The sequence below is a fragment of the Lytechinus variegatus genome, chromosome 14 (assembly GCF_018143015.1).
Source record: "Lytechinus variegatus isolate NC3 chromosome 14, Lvar_3.0, whole genome shotgun sequence".
In the NCBI taxonomy this organism is placed as follows: domain Eukaryota; kingdom Metazoa; phylum Echinodermata; class Echinoidea; order Temnopleuroida; family Toxopneustidae; genus Lytechinus; species Lytechinus variegatus.
This window is the reverse complement of record NC_054753.1, coordinates 15,386,803-15,404,085: the sequence shown is the minus strand read 5'-3', so window position 1 is coordinate 15,404,085 and position 17,283 is coordinate 15,386,803. Positions and strand designations below refer to the sequence as shown.

Genomic DNA, 17,283 nt, shown 5'->3' with positions numbered 1-17,283 from the left:
TCAAAGTCTGCCACATGACACACAAAGAATACTTATCATACACATCTAAAAACACCACAACCATAAATAACATCTGTATCACAAAAGAGTAACTGTATAAGCTGAACATTTTTGAGGTAAAATTTTGGCAAATATCGAACTTTTAACTTTTTTTCTAATTCCTGACAGAGTATACATATACAAAGTGAATGAAGACATTAATGAACCTAAAAATATTCTTTCATGAATTATCAACCTTAGATCAAAATAGCAAAATACCTTGTTCATGAAATATATGACATTTAAGAACTTTTTCTTTGTCACTGTTACAAGCTACTGAAATCCAAGCACCTGATTGGCTGGTAGGAATTTTTCTACATAATAATCAAGGACAAGGTGCTTCATGAAATGCTCGCAAGGACTTTAGAATAAGCCCCTCTTTGAATATCAAGGATCCAACTTAACCGTAAAACTAACATAAATAAATAAAGATACACATTATCAGCACGCTGCAGCGATTTATGGAAAACACTAGCTACTTTAAAAACTGAGATTGGGTCAACAACATCCAATTCAGCATGGCACTTCAAAGGATTTCAATGAATGGTTCAAAAGGGAAGCCCTGCAATAGATGAATTAAGTGGTGAAAAGAAAAGCAATACTTATTTCAATGAATTGCGTGCAGTTTTATTTTTGGTGTGTATACAAAATCATAGTCATATCAGAGGACGGTTTCATACTATCATTGTACAATGGCTCCATGCCATTCTCTCCAGTAACTTGTTTTTCTGAAAATAATTAAGTAAAATATAAAAACCTAACCTGACACCTAACTCTAAACCTTACGGCTATCTTCTGAGAAATCAAGGTACTAAGGTAGGAGCAATTGTCACACGGGTGAATGTCAAGTCCCTCGTTCACATATTGCTGACCATCATGTAACAAACTTGTCATTGCATAGAATCAAGCCGAAACGTAAGACATTGAATTCTTTCAATTCAGTGTTAAAATCTGGTTTGGATTAGCACCAATCACAACATAAAAACCATCATGTAACAAACTGGTCATTGCATATAATCAAGCCTTCACGTAAAACATTGAATTCTTTCAATAAATCTGGTGTTGGATTAGCACCAATCACAACATAAATCCCAAATAGAGGGTGGAGCAGGGAAAGCTGAGCATTCAATAATGTGAGTGTTATCACTTCTGCAAACATGTGTTGATGCCAAGCTTAGCAGCCCAATTCAATATCCAAACACCAACACCAACATCAGACTTTGAATCACCCTATTTATCCCTACAATGTGGGCTATTTCAGCCAAAAATATTGGCATTTTACAGTTTTATCATTCATATTGTATAGATACATTAGAAACATTGAACATTACAAGAAACATCTCTTAACTGTATAAACATAACTTAACTTCAGCCAAGAATTTTGTTCAGTTCAGTTTAAAAAAAAGCAACAGCTGAATGAATGTCTGGAGCGTATATGCAAAGAAGGTACTTGCTATAATATTCACTCAAATTGCATAGGTTGAATGTACTGAGGACAAAGAAAAAAAACTTTTACTTTGACCCCATCCATGTTAAATGATACAAAAAATACATAAATAAATAGAGGAATCTTCTGAATTCCTTTGTTTCAGACAAAGTTCGATTTTTTCCAAATTCACGGGAAATCTTGGACAATTTTCAGGACAGACATTGTAACAGCATTGTTGGAATACATTTCATACTTTCACATTTTACAGTTATTGAATAATATATTTCTGAGGTAAATAAGGTATAATGCTGGAAGTAAAAAGAAAAAAACACTATCTGGTAAATTAAAGATATCTGGGCCCCGTCTTACAAAGAGTTACGATTGATCCAATCAATCGCAATTATGGAAAGCCAGCAAAGTCAACATATGAAATGCATTTTTGTTCAAAAAAATTTCTAGATATGAATGTATATCCATAAAGTCACTGATTTCGTGACAATTTGGTGTGTTTTTCTGTGTTTACAAAGGACATTTTGCAAATTTCCTGTAAAAACCATTATGACACTGATGGATTTCCATACAGTTACAATTGATTGGATCAATCATAACTCTTTGTAAGACGGGGCCTGTTCACTTCATGTACATTTGTATATACAACAATTGCCAGTTGAGTAATCCATATTCAACTGAAAACCTGAACATTATGGAAAAAAAATATACTTGCGGCTGAAAGCAGGTACGAGTCACTGTATCGAAATAAATAAAACAATATTCCTTGTGAATACATATTGACCAGTATATTGCAGCTTATTCCAACTTTGAATGTGTTGGTTTTTTTTTTTTTAGTAAACTTTGCCACCGAATATTGCTTCTTATTATCTGCCTAATTTAGAACTCTGGCACCAATTTGGATGCCACTTCTTTGCACGTCTAGAACTCTATAGTCTTCTTCTTTTTTCACATATGGATCTCAATAAAACTTCACACACCAACAGATTCTTGAAAGAAATGAAACAATATAATTAGCAAAACGAGCACAAAACTATTAACCCTTTACACTGGCAAGTATCAATAGCTATATACATGTACATAAAGGGGTCCATAACATAAAGCTGAGCACATTAATCATGGGGCTAGATCTATGATTGATTGCAACGATAATGGTGTCATGATCAATCATACAAATCAGCCTTGTGATCAATCGCTAAGCTTTGTTACGGGACCGAGGAATGTATAAACTAATTTCGCTTTTCACAACGCGTACTAATAACTGTTCAGTACCACGTACTCAAATGATATAAAAATAGTAAAAACTGTCAAGGTCTTTGAAGTTACAAGATGGCTTGAGAAAACAACTGGGATACAATCTTCATTAGAAAGTTTGGTGGAATCCAAGTATACAAGTACTGATAACTAAATCCTGATGCAAGGTATGCCTTCATCAAGGTGAATCAAATGATGATACTGTTACTAAAAGAGAAGTGCTATCAAATTTACTGTCTTAAGTCGAAGGATATCACATAAATGTTTTAATAGGAAGTAGTTTAATGCCACGGTAAAGCGACTTAGCACGGATTATCAAGAAGTCATAATTTTAAACATGACCATAAAACATAACGTATCACATCTGGGGCCTGTTGCAGAAAGAGTTGTGTTTTAAACGCAAGTAAAAAAAAATCAGTCGCAAGTCCAAAATGCGCGATGTTGACTGGCTGATTATCAAGCTAAATGATTTTTAGAAATGCGATTGATTGCAACTCTTTCTGCAACGGGCCCCTGGACACTCAAAACACAAGCATTCATGATGACGATACAACTTCGTTGATGACATCACCGTGGTGACCCTGTGAGAAAGGTAACTGTAGAAACTTGAGGAGTGTAGAAAATAGTTGACCGACTGTCCACACCATTGGTGTATGACTGTGTCGTAACAGGAGCAAGTTGAACATTTGGTGGCGCCTCTGTCCACTGGACGTTCGCAGTTGGCAACGGTATGCTCCCACCAAGGTATCCAACCCCAGGGTTTTGGATGTTTCCTGAAGGTGCAGACGGACCCAAGACGGTGTGTAATACAGGCCCAGAGGTGGTGGGATAAGGGGTACAGAGGGGAGGACTGGCACTGAGTCTGTAGTTTTGTATCTGCTGATTGAGTATCAGGGGATTCAGAAGTGACTCAAGGCTACCTCTCCTCTGTTGTGACACTTGCTGCAAAGGCGTTGGCTGTACGGGGATGAACCTGGAAGCAGGCTGCGATGGCAGAACCGTCGTGTTTTGCATACCCGAGGGTGTTGGGCTCGTCACAGGAGAGTTCAACACAGTTTGAGACATACCACTTGCAGCAATGGGTTGTAAAGTATCTGGTAAGTTACCACTCTGATTACAGACCCTAGATGGCACTTGCTGGGAGCTTATGATAGAGTTTGCCTGTATCACTTGCCCGACAGCACTATTCGATCCTGCTGCTACCACTTTTGGTGGCGGAACACCATCAGCAGAACCAAATGTTTGTGATGAACGTCTTTTCCTGCTCATTTCTGGAAAAAAAATTGGGATAACATGAAAATCAGATTACTATAAAATCTTGAAATATACATCATTTAATTTGCATCAAAAGAAAGGGAAGAATCTAAGCTTTACAAAATGTACAGTCATGATTTATACTGTATTCTTGTGACTAGGCTATGATAAAACCGATAAGTCTCAATTTTATTTTTTCTGGGACGTATTGCTTAACAAATGGTTTTGTTTGCAATCTTACCTTGTTGGGAAGATACAGTGTAGTCGCAGGATTCCCGAGAATGTCTTCTGGCAGCTGTAGCAGCAGCAGCAGCAGCTGCTATAGAATAAACCTGAGATGCATCCTGAGTCTCAATTATTCTAGCAGAATCAAGATCAAAACTACCAAGACCTGTGGATTCCAGAGCAAGATTATTTTCCGGTTCTTCGTCTCGCAGTGAGAATACCCTTAAGATCGATGGCATACCAGAGAGGTCATCCTTCCCAGATGCAGTGTCAGTAATTGAGGATGTATCTGATTCCTGGACAGACATAGAAGGTAGACCCTCAACAGGGCAATCAGCCTGATGACCAGGTAGCCTCTCTGAAGCAGATGCAGGTATTGATGATGAAGGAAGTACAATTTCAGAGTTGGACAGTTGTTCTTCATTTCCAGACTGTGTAGATTCCTCCATGACCTTCAGCAACTGCATCCATTCTTCCCGAATGTCTTTCTCAGAAAAAGTTCCTGAGCAGATAAAATGTGATGAAAAATGCTTTAATTATGGTACGTTTACATAAAGGAGGACCAACTTTTGTGTTCATAGCATAAGATTACCAATCTTTGGGTTAGCTCCCTGTGAATGGACCACAGCAATAAATGAAATGAAATTACTTTTCTTTCTACTAGGAATTAATAAGCTGCCAGGATGAAGAATTCAAGGGTGGCAAATCACATTGAGGACGTCCATACTTCCTGGAGGAAAGGTAAGCGAAGCTTCTTATTGTATATAACAGAATGGGGATGGAGTATTAATTTCTTTTCCCTTCCATTGGGAAGGAGTAAGCATTATCACTTTTTGTAATTCACAAAGGCAAAATATTCAGTATCAAACAAAGATTATTCAATGGGGACCAGTGTTATACTATGACACTCACCATTTTCAAGTGCATCAGCCCTGGATGAAATCTCCCAAGCAACGTCATCAGAAGACTTTCTCCGCCTCCTCCTGGAGTTCTTGCCCCTCTTGGAATTGCCACTTGCGGTCCTTGATCGCTTCCGTTTCAGAGGCTCAGTACTTCCGGCATCCGCTCCTGTCAGCATTCCTGTGAGAAGTGGATGTGACTCGACCACCTGGGTGCTATTGCCCTGAGGAGACACAGGTTGGCTACCTGACTCATCGTTCTTTGTAGTAACAGGGACTCCAGAGGTGTCCCTAGAGGTAGTATTGACTGGATCTATCCCACGTTGATAACAGAAGTTCACATTCCCAGGGGTAGAGCCTCTGGTACCAAGCAACTGATCAACGGGCGGCCCTGAATTGATAACAAAAGAAGTAAAGAAAAATGAATATCAATAGGCAATCTTGAATATCATGAATTATGAGAACTTTTACAATAAGGCCTTATAAATTGCAACATGCAGGCAATAGGCAAGGTCTATCCTACATGTAGTAGCAGATACTGCCCCATGTGCACTTTAAAGGTATTGTTTAACTTTGTGAGCAGCAGATTTAAAAAATTCTCAAACCAAGATGAAACATGTGTACAAGTACATGTATTAGAACTAGTAAACCCTGAAAACAACCATTATTGAGAATGAAAAGCTAAAACTACAAGGCAAACCCTGATTTTGTAAATAGGCGTCTTCTAGACGCCTAAATAGTATACATAAGAGTATGAGATGAAATTAAGATGGTGTTTCCGGTCACTTTATGCTTCAATTTTTGAAGGACTAAATAATTATTTTCGAACGCAATTTTTTCTGGGCTTCATTTTTGTAACATATCACAGACACAGGTGACATGTGTGACCTTCTAGCTCAGATTTTTTAAAAGTCAAACCAATGTTAAACAATCACTTTAATGTCCTAAAAAATTTACAATTGTGACAAAGAAAAAGCTCTTCATGAAAGGTTTTTTCTAGGCACCTCTAATGTAAGGGATACCAACAATATTAATAGATTATCTTTTCCTTTGGTTTGGCATAGAGTTGCAAATACAATCAGTTGTAAACTTGACTCCATTTAATTTTTCATGTCACAAAACCCAGGGGCCTGTTGCTGAAATAATTGTAATCAATCACAACTTGGTTTAATCAGTCAGAGTACATATTTGGAAATTGCGCATGATTTTATTTAAGCTTGTGTTCATATGCAATTCTTCCTGCAACAGCTGAACGGGCAGCATTTCATATAGCTGTACTTAAATTACACCAGACTTTACGTACGATTGGAATTCATCTAAATATGGATATCTTGTATAGGACAACATAAGGTCACTAGTTGTGTAAAAAGTCGCACTTAAGAATAGGAACAGCTTTACAAAAATGTCCCCCAGATTTCCCCTCGCCTATCTTACCTGTCAATGCAACCTGGTCTCCAGGCTGGCAATCCAGCTCAACCTCCCTCTGGGCCAACTCCACCACGGCAGCATTATGCTGCCACCCATGATCACACGGATACGGGTTCAACTGCTGGATTCTCATCTGCACCTTCTCCGGTATCGGGGGCCTCTTCAGGTTCTTGTTGGTGATCATGCGACGCTTGGTGCCCCGGCCTGGCTCCTGGGTGGGTTTGGGTGGCTGAAGGGCTCCCTCTGTGGGTGATGATGATGGCTTGGAATGGGAGGCCTTGTGGTTTATGCCAACAGTGCTTCTGGGAAGGTCCAAGTTACTTGGTGACGGTGTTACACTTTTGGCTATAAGGCCAAGCTGTGTTTGAAAATATAGAGAGAGTTTTATTTTTAGGAACATACATGTGTAAATATTACCTTCCCAGTAATTTATGCAGGAATCAGGGATGCAAAATATATAAATCTACAAGTATATTTTCTGAGTACATGCAAAAGATATTTAAAATGAATACAAGTGGAATGCCTCTGGCCGTCTCACCTGCATCACGCGGTTCAATATACATGTAGCAGCAGTGCTGACTTTGAATACTACTCTAACTCGCACAAGATGTTCAGTGATACATGGTTACTCTTATGTCCACTTTTTATGAACTAGACCAATAAACTTACAGAGATATGATGGTTATTCAACAAAAAAACCCATCACGGCCAAAGTTCATTGATCTTACATGACCTTTGACCTTGATCATGTGACCTGAAACTCGCACAGGATGTTCAGTGATACTTGATTACTCTTATGTACAAGTTTCATGAATCAGATCCATAAACTTTCAAAGTTATGATGGTAATTCAACAGATACACCCAATTCGGCCAAAGTTCATTGACCTTTGACCTTGGTCATGTGACCTGAAATGCGCACAGGATGTTCAGTGATACTTGATTACTCTAATGTCCAAGTTTAAAGAACTAGACCAATAAACTTTGAAAGTTATGATGGTAATTCAACAGATACCCCCAATTCGGCCAAAGTTCATTGACCCTAAATGACCTTTGACCTTAATCATGAGAACTGAAACTTGCACAAAATGTTCAGTGATGCTTGATTACTATCATGTCCAAGTTTCATGAATCAGATCCATAAACTTTTTAAGTTATGATGTCATTTCAAAAACTTAACCTCAGGTTAAGATTTGATGTTGACGCCGCCGCCACCGCCGTCGGAAAAGCGGCGCCTATAGTCTCACTCTGCTATGCAGGTGAGACAAAAACTGAAAATCTGAAATGTACTCCATCTTCTGTCACTGGATCTATCAAAAGAGCCATATTCATAATTCAGATTTCAATCAGCATACTTCTATTCACAAGCGGGCATTCAAAATGAACTGTACTGATACTAAGTGATATTATTGGTTGATGGAAAAAAATGTGTAGACCTGTAAAAATATCTAGAATACGATAAACTGTAAGAGTGTAAGAAAGTTTAAGAGTGTAACTAAAATCTGTTTTAAATCAGCGTTGAATAAATAATCAAAAGAAAAAAGGGCACAGTTTCCTAGATCAGTAAAATACAAACAGAATATCACTTTAACCCAGCCTAAATGCACATTCAGGATGCTACATAACTAATTAAGCACTTCCCTGATTGCCTGGGGCAAATAAAAGTTAGGGTCGGCTAAGTGTTCTAAAGTAAAGACCATAACTACTTGCCCAAAATTGAGCAAGCAAAATTCTTACAGTAGAATGACCAAAATTAGGGTTGATATATGATATTGACCCTAATCTTAGTCATGGCAGGCAAGATAAAATCAATTTGGAAAAAGAAATCCAATAACAAGGTAGATCGGTTCATGTCAAAAGAGAGAAAAAGGTCAATGGCTTATAAAACTGCAAAACTTTCTTTTAAAGAGACTGTAAAACTATTTTTTCAAGGATTTTTTTCGGGCAAGTGAAAAAGATATTTGGGCAAGTATATTTCAACTATTAGAAAATTTACTTGCCCAACTGGGCAAGTGCTTTTAAAAAGTTATGTAGTATCCCGACATATAAAATATAAATGTAAAAAAACCACAGTAATGGAAATATAGCGACATACCCTCTGGGTAAGGGCAGACACCAGTTGGTTAAGACTTTTTGGGCGCTTCATCTTTTCTTGGGGATTCTCTTTGTTTGCTTGCTTCGATTCTTCATCTAGAACACATGGATAAAACAATGAAAAAAAAAACGGATTAGAAAACAATGCTACATGGTGTACTGATTATACATTGATTTAGAGCCAGGCCATCTTTCAAAGAGTTGGCTTCAATGAAATAATCTTAATTATGGAAAGCTAGCTACATTTATGAACATCATCTTGAAATACTTGAATCATCTTGTCTTTTCAAAGGTCTTCAGTTTTGACAAATACCCATGCTTACATGCATATCAACGTTGTACCAATCGGGATCCCTTCTGCTTGGAATGCAGTCTTACGCTTTCTTTTAAATGGCAAAGTTCACACCAAGATATTGATTTCAGCAAAAAAGGGAAATGGCATTAAAATGGGATGTAGAATATCACCTTTAGTGAAGAATTATGACGGTATATGACTTTCCATCTTTACTGTACATGTACCATTTACATGTATTTTCACAACTCTTTGTGAAAAAGGCCCCAGGGGCCCGTTGCAGAAAGGGTTGCATTTAAACACAAGTAAAAAATCAATCGCAAGTCCCAAATGAGTGCTAATGATTGGTTGAAAATCAAGTTGCGCATGATTTTTAGAGTTGCGCATGATTTTTAGAGTTGCGCATGATTTTTAGAGTTGCGATTGATTGCAACTCTTTCTGCAACGGGCCCCAGATCTCTTTCAAGACCCTTGCCATACACATGCAAATCAATTCCTGCTGGTTGGATATTCTCAAGCTCATCTCTTTATGTTAACATCTGAAAGCACTTAAATGGATTAAACTAAATATTTTCCCTATAACTCTGTAAAATCAATGCTCAAGAAATAACTTCCTCATTTGAGACAACATTCATCAAGCATCAACCTGCCATTTTGAGAAACTGGTTCTGTGTAACTGCTAATGATTGATCAACTGTTTAATACATGAGCACTAACAAAGCAGGTACCATGTTCTTCACAAAGAAAGCAAAGGCAATGAGATTATGAGAAGATATTATAGAGTTTGCATGACCACATGCCATCTTGTATAAGCATAAGCTGAGCTAAACAATAAACATACCAGACATGCCTCTTTGTGTGCAAGACATAAAAGGTGTTTGTATGGCTGGGACTTTAAGAATGGCCAAATCCCAGAGTCCAGACAGTGTAATAAGCATGCCCAGGGGTTAAGGAATTCAAATTCAATAGCAAGTTTCTTGACACAATATCTCCTGCAAATTTTATATCAGGTCTCATTATCATGCATGGATGGATTATCATAGAGCCCTGATACAAGACAAAAATATTGTGTACAAAGTATGAATTGCTATTGAATGTTTCAGGACAGCATATTGTTACTAGTGGGTATATTTGCTGTACAACTCTGAACAAGTTTCATTGGAAGTCTCACTATCCAAGGAGGGTAACCTTGATATGTATTTCTAAGAAAATTTTAACAGTTTTGGGGCCACAGTAAATACCCTTCCAAACTAATAGATAAATAAAAATGGACGGAAATAAATCCAAGTTTGAATCCTTAACTTAATAAAAATAATGCAAAAATGTACTTGATACATTAGATATTTTCACAAAAAAATAAAAAGGCCTGTAATAGATAGACAATTTTTGTATTTTCAAAATAAAATATACCGAGAATAGTGCTGACAAAACTGCCATTTTAATTAAGGCAGCATTGTAAATTTGAGGATCAATAAAGATATTAATTAGACATTTCAAACCTGCATAGCTTCTCATTTCATAGCCGATATAGATTGAACTTCTTTTTAAATTGCTTCTCTCTGTCCTTTCTTTTTAATCAACTGGACATTTCCCCGGAAGGTCTAATTCTCCATAAAGCATTCAGAACTTCAACATTTCTGAGTTAACATTAAAACATTTAAAAAAAAGATCCAAATTATATTTACCAGGAGTTACGCTTCCAGATGGTGTGTCCTCCACTGCTCCTGCATCAGGTTCAGATTTGATTTGGATGCCACTTTCCGGAAGCTGCTTTTCTGGAGTGTCTCTTGAGAGAACTGTCTGGGGTGGACCACCTCCTATGGTCGCAGATGAGCCCAAGGAAGAAGAGTCTCCATCTTCTTGACACTTTGAATCATCACATGAAAGAGCACAGCCTTTGGTAGATTTAAGATCCTGATCTTCACTCTGATCTGTAGTGTCATTTCCAGGAGTCTCTTGATTTCCTGATGGTTCCAAGCTGTTTGTCACAGGATCTTCCATCTGATCCTTATCTAGTACATCAGCAACCAAATTTTTGGAGTTTTCATCAGAAGCACATGTCTTCGCTGCTGATGGAATGAGACTGTCAGGTGATGTGTCTGCACTATTTTTGAACATGGTAATGCTGAGTGGACACTCGGATGGATCAGCAGTGACCACATCTATGAGGACATCGTCATCAGATGTTGCATCATGATGACCCAAACGTTGCTTGGCTGGGTGCAACTTATCTTCAATAGCATCACTTGAGGACGTGGCTTCATTTTTTCCTGAAGGAGTGTTTGCTGTGACTGAATATTCCACTGGTCCACCTTCAGCGGTTGTTAAGTCCCCAACTTCATTACCCCGTTGAGGTGTGTTTATTTTTGAGAAAGTAGGAACTGTTCTTTTTGGAGAGTCCATAGCTTTGAGGAGACCTATCAACTCCCCACATACCTTCACCACTTTGACACTTTCGTCTGACTTTTCCATCTCCGCATCTTGCTCTACTTGGTCTGATTTATCGTTAACAAGACCTTCTAAAGCCCCAAGTCTTGAATCTGCGGAAGAGCCAGGTTTACATTCACATGAATCTGGCAACTTGTGCTGGATATTGTCTTCTGAAGGGTCAACTGGGAAATGATTAGTGCCTTCTGGAGCCTCTTGTTCTTTGGGGAAATATTCCATCTTATCACAAGCTTCCATGTCTATGACAAGCTCATCTGCTGAGGAATCACTGCATCCAGCCCCCAGTTCTGATGGATTGAGACGTGTGGTATTATGTTCTAGAGGAGTTGATATGTCTTGGTCAAGGCAGGGATCGTTCACCTTATCACAATGTTTCATGTCTATCACTAGTTCATCTGAAGAATCTTTACGTCCAACACTCTGCTCTACTGGATCATCTTTACAGAAAGTTGAAACACCTTGGTCTAATTGTAGAGAGTCCATCTTATCACATTCTTTCATGTCTATGACAAGTGTATCTGAGTTGGAATCATTACACTTGACACTCTCCTTTGATGGATTATCAGGTAAATCAGCACCTTTGAGCGAAGCTGGAATACCTTTGTCTTGGATGGAATTGTTCACTTTCTCACATGCTTCCATGTCTATGACAAGCTCATCTGCTAATGAATCACTACTTCCAATGCCCAGCGGTGATGGATTAATTTTTGCAGCAGCATCATTTTCCAGATTTGAAATACCTTGGTCTGGGCAGGAACGGATCAAATTCTTACGAGGTTTCATGTCTATAACTAGTTCATCTGACGATGAGTCTTTATGTCCAATACTCTGCACTACTTGGTCATTAACAGCATTTTCTATGGCAGTTGGAACACCTTGGTCTAATTGCAAGGAGTACATCTTATCACATGCTTCTATGTCTATGACAAGTTCATCTGATGGTGAATCCTGAAGTCCAGAAGTTTGTCCTATTTCGTCATCAACTGCATTTTTACGGGAAGCTGGAACACCTTGGTCTTTTTGTGGACTGTCTATTTTATTACATGTTTCTCTGCCTATGACAAGTTCATCTGATGGTGAATTATTATGTCCCACACTCTGCTCCATTGGGTCACCTAGAGAACTTTTTAAGGAAGTTGGAACACCTTGGTCTTCTGGTGGACAGTCCATCTTACGGCAGGCTTCCATATCAATGACAAGTTCGTCTAATGGTGAATCTTTACCTCCATCACTCTGGTCTACTGGTTCATCACTAATATCTTTTAGGGAAGTTGGAACGTCTTGTTCTTGTAGTGGGCAGTCAACTTTATCACATTTTTCCATTTCTATGACAAGTTTATCCGACGATGAATCTTTAATTTCCATACTCTCATTACATTCATTGTTCGGTGTTAATACACTGAAAATCTCTGGTGACTTGTTATCAACACAGCCACCGCAATCAATTGATACAGTTTCACAGGTCATGTCAAGCACAGCATCATGTTTACTACTCTCTGTCTCTGTGCTTTGTGATACATTTTGTTCCTTTGGTTGCTCTTGTTCCAGCGTTGGGGGATGGAGTGATGTGCCATTTACCTCCACTGATGGCACATCATTTTGAATGCTCTGCTTTTCGGTCACATTCAAGCAGTCTGAAGTCTCGATCCCAAGAGAGGTCGGAGTGTTTGGGGCTACTGTGGAGACTTGTATCACATCATCTTCACTATTGCAGTCGAGGTCTATGACCTCAAGTTGATTCTTATTATGGCTGGACAAATGACCTTTCAACGAATTATCTCCAATAGGAATCCTCCTTGCTTTCTTACTTGATGTTAATGAAATTAATACCACCTCATCATCATCGCTACAATCAAGGTCAATGATTTCACTTGCCTTCGTACTTTTGTTCACAAATTCTGGAAAAGGCTTTATAGAAATATTCAAACAGTCATGATCTTCTGAAGATTCCTCTTGTCTTCCATTCTCAGTTGATGTATTTTCTTCTGTATCACTGCCACCAATTTCATCTACCACCACATAGGGTGAACCTATGTCATAATCAGGGGAGTCTATTGTTTCATACAGATCATCTACTGGACTTGCAGGCTTTTCACCAGCACTTGCATTTTCTTCATCAGGACCAATTTCAGAGTTCTCCATCACATTTGCAGACATTTTGTGACATTCTGCTGGTGATACCTCTTCGAGTGTTCCAGCCGTTTTGCTCCCCCCTGAATTTCTCTCCGGTTCCAGCAAATCTTTCCTGTCCATTTCGATTACTTTTGGTGACTCTACATGAGTCTCAAAAAAATCTTTATTATTAGAACTTATCTCGGCTTTTTTGCTACTTTCAATGAATGCCAATGTTGTTTTTCTAAAGTTTTTCTTGGTTTTCAGCGAATCAACTTTGCTGCTTTCATATTTCTTTGTTGATACGTCTATAGCCGGCTTCTCATGCTCTTCCACATTTACTTCTTTCTCAGAGGCTGAAATCTTCTCGACTTCCTTCATAGATTTTGTATCTCCTTCAGAAAACTTAACATTGTCTTCTTTGGCTTCAATAACATCTGCTGCAGTATCCTTACCTTCATTAGTTTCCACTAGATTTGATAAAGAAGTCTCCTCTGACTCCTCAATACCATCAATAACTTCAGATAAAACTGAGGGAACCTTCTCAAGATCAACAGAAGAACTGACTTCACAACTATCTTCATCAAACATGCTCTTTGTCTTTGCTCTACAGGGGTCCTCGTTACATGCTACAGTATCCTGAGATGAAGACGGTGTTGATTCCCCCTCTGGTGATATTGATCTCTCTATGAATGGTATATCCTTGTGGGACATTTCAACCGATGATGCAATTGAACTCCACAAGTCTGTTGACTTCTTGTCGAGACAGGATGAACCGTCAATGAAGGGTATCTCTTTGGGTGATGCCTCTGTTGAAGATGCAATTGATTGCCATATCTTTGATGATGTTTCAACAGAGGCAGCAATGGAATTCCAGATGGACCTTTCAGCTACCTTGGGGTGGCTGGACATGTTCTCAGACATATTGGAATTAATATCAGTTCTGTCATCTTTCCACAACTGGTTGTCCTCTTTGTTTTCTTTTTGTTGATTGGTGGGATTCATCTTGCTAGAGACCATTACCTCTCTCTCGTCTGAATTTGAGGACAGATTGATTTTGATCAAATTGACTGACAATTCCCTTTTGAATAGAAATTCGCCACTGTACGGATTCCAGATCTTATCATCAGAAATTACAGGACCACTTTTCTTTACAAACTCCTCCTCAGTCTTCTTTTGTTTGATTTTCTTTTCTTGCAACAGACATGGTTTGTCTTTTCCACCAGAAATGCTAAGTGGAGAATATGGAGGTTTGGAAATATGCTCACAGCAGTTCTGGGGAACACTAGTTTCCTCTACTGTTGAAGAAATCACAGACGATTGACTAGACACGGTTGAACTTACACCACACTTAACTGGTGATACAGCTTTCTTATTCTTATTTGCACAATGTATCTCGTTTGCAGATTCCAATGGAATTCTTTTTAAGTTCCTACCTGCTGTCACCCTATTAGAACAATCCGCAAGAGCAATGTTCTGTCTCTTCCCTGAAAGAACTGGTATGGATTTGCCATTGTTCAAGGAATCTGTTGTGACAGTTGTGACCACCTTTTTCTTGCTCAGCTTGTGATTTTTCTTATTACAATCATCTTGGAAGTCTTCAGCATCTGAAGAATCAGACAGACCGACTTGAGCCTTTGCCTGTGGCATTGAAATAGCAGAAAATAGTCCTTCACGGCTCCTACGCTTTCCGACTGGCATTATGGAAGGTACTTTTGGCTTTCCCGAGTCTATGGCTGCCTGGCATACATCATCACCTTTCATCTTATTCTTCAAAAGATTTGTTTTCTGAGCTAGGATTGCCTTTTCTTTTTTTGTCTTAGATTTGCTTTTCACTCTGCTATTGGAGGACGAGGATACCTTTGTTAATGGTTGTTGAGGCTTCAGGTGCCTCAAATTCAATTCAGCTGCTCTATGATGTTCACTCTTTGCAGACTTAAAATTTTCTGTGACTTTTTTCCTTCTGGTGACAGAAACATTTATTTGTCTTTCGTTTTTTCTCTCAGCTTTGCTTGTCTCATCAATACAAGCTGAATGAGTGATCAATACCTTTCTATGATTACCTTCTGATTCTATAATTCTATTGCGGCCACCACGAGTAATTATGCCACCTGCATCCACTTTCTTCAAAACTTTGGCCTTTGTCTTGTCAGAGGGTAGGCACTGTTTTGCATGATCTGCTTTCTTAAAGTTTAAGGCACTATGCTTTTTCTCTAACACCTTTTCTGTCCTGCTAAAGCCATCCTGAGTAGTCCTATTAACTCGAAAATGCTCCCGGGATTCTGTGTTTTCTCTTCTCACTGTGCTCATTTGAACTCCAAGGTTTTGTGAATCTGCTTCTCTGAGTACTTTCTTTTCAGACATGGGCATGGATTTTTTTCTCATAGACTTTTGATTGTCCAACTCCTTCACTATCCTGCTCATGCTGCCTGGTGCTGATTTCCTTGCAGAACCCTGATAATGGGAGTCTTTGTCTCCTGTGGACAAATGTTCTTCACATAGTTTTGTATCACAGAGCTCCTGGCAATCTCCTATTACTGGTGTTGTGCTTTTCCTTGGTGAAGACCTTAACCTTCTGTGTTCCAGAGATTCTCCCACTTTGTCCATTCTCTCACTACAATTCTGCACAGGGTCGAGTTTTTGCATCACACCAGATTCCTGCATTCTGCTAACCTCTACATCTTCAGCAAATGTTACATGCATTCCCTGCCTTCTCCCCACTTCTCTCTCAGCTCCTTTAAAACAACCTTCCGCAGAACGTAGACCAACCCGTTGCCTTGTTTCTGCTTTTCTCTGTATCCCTCTTACAACCCCCTTCTTTGCTTTCAGCCTCTCTTGTCTCCTGCATTTGGGATCCACCATTTCTTTTCCATGTTTCCGAACATCTTGATCTCTACGGGAATTACTCTCCAATCGCTTTGAGAAAGATCTAGTACTTAAGCTGTCTGTTTTGGGCAAAGAGGATAATGTTCCTTTACTCCTGGATATCGTCTTTACTTTCAGTGGACTGGCCTCTGGGTTGGCTTCAACTCTCTTGCGCTGTCTATGAAACCATATCCACACATGGGCTGACAAGGATCCAATCTGAGATGCTATGTGATCTACTTGCACCCTTCCAGGGTTGGGATTGATGTCAAACCACACCTGAAGATTGAAGAGAAAGAGAAATACATCAGTAAATACTGTATAATCCATACTCTACATGTGTAGGACTGTATACATACTCTGCACAAATCTTGATATTTACACTTTAAAGAGGTTGATGCATCTTTCCCTTATTTTCACAAGATGGTCGGTCACACATACATGTACTGTATATTTTCTGCCAGCTCGCAAGGAGTTGAAAAGAGAGAAATGGTTGGAGAAATCATTATCTATGACACTTCAACCACTTGCTTTTAGGCCTGGCGAGTTGTATGACTTTGATTTTCTAGGTTAACATAATGCCTAGTTGTCACTGATATCTTTCAATTTGAGAAAAGAATGACATAAAAATTGATAGCAATCATGAATTTCAGCATCAGAACATAGAAACAGTCTCTGAAAGAGGCTTCAAATGGCTTGAATTGATATACAGGGCATATTGTGCAAGATTAAGATAAATTCAGAAAACAAAAAAAAAATGAGGGCCCAGAAAATATATTTTAAGTGGCTTGGTCTCAAATTTTGTCATAAACATACATGTGTTATGTTGTCGTTTTGGTCTACTGCACTGTAACTTTCAACCATTCTAAAATGAAGAAAACACAAGGCAGGATGTACAGTTCATACATTTATTGAAGATTATAGATAAGTTGATGAC

The 17,283-nt window shown here is 38.7% G+C and overlaps 1 protein-coding gene across 4 annotated transcripts in view; it reads right to left on the bottom strand.

Annotated features, from left to right (window-relative positions):
• Positions 1-2,297: 2,297 nt before the first annotated feature.
• LOC121427546 overlaps positions 2,298-17,283 on the bottom strand; it is a 31,058-nt gene continuing 16,072 nt past the window's right edge. For all 4 annotated transcript variants that reach the window (XM_041623993.1, XM_041623996.1, XM_041623994.1 and 1 more), the window contains exons 3-8: positions 10,607-16,625; positions 8,631-8,725; positions 6,544-6,895; positions 5,123-5,500; positions 4,227-4,712; positions 2,298-4,002 (exon numbers count right to left, since the gene is read on the bottom strand). In XM_041623993.1, the coding sequence (XP_041479927.1) occupies positions 3,299-4,002; positions 4,227-4,712; positions 5,123-5,500; positions 6,544-6,895; positions 8,631-8,725; positions 10,607-16,625 (8,034 nt within the window). In that variant the 3' untranslated portion in view covers positions 2,298-3,298. The remainder of the gene's footprint in view (positions 4,003-4,226; positions 4,713-5,122; positions 5,501-6,543; positions 6,896-8,630; positions 8,726-10,606; positions 16,626-17,283) is intronic.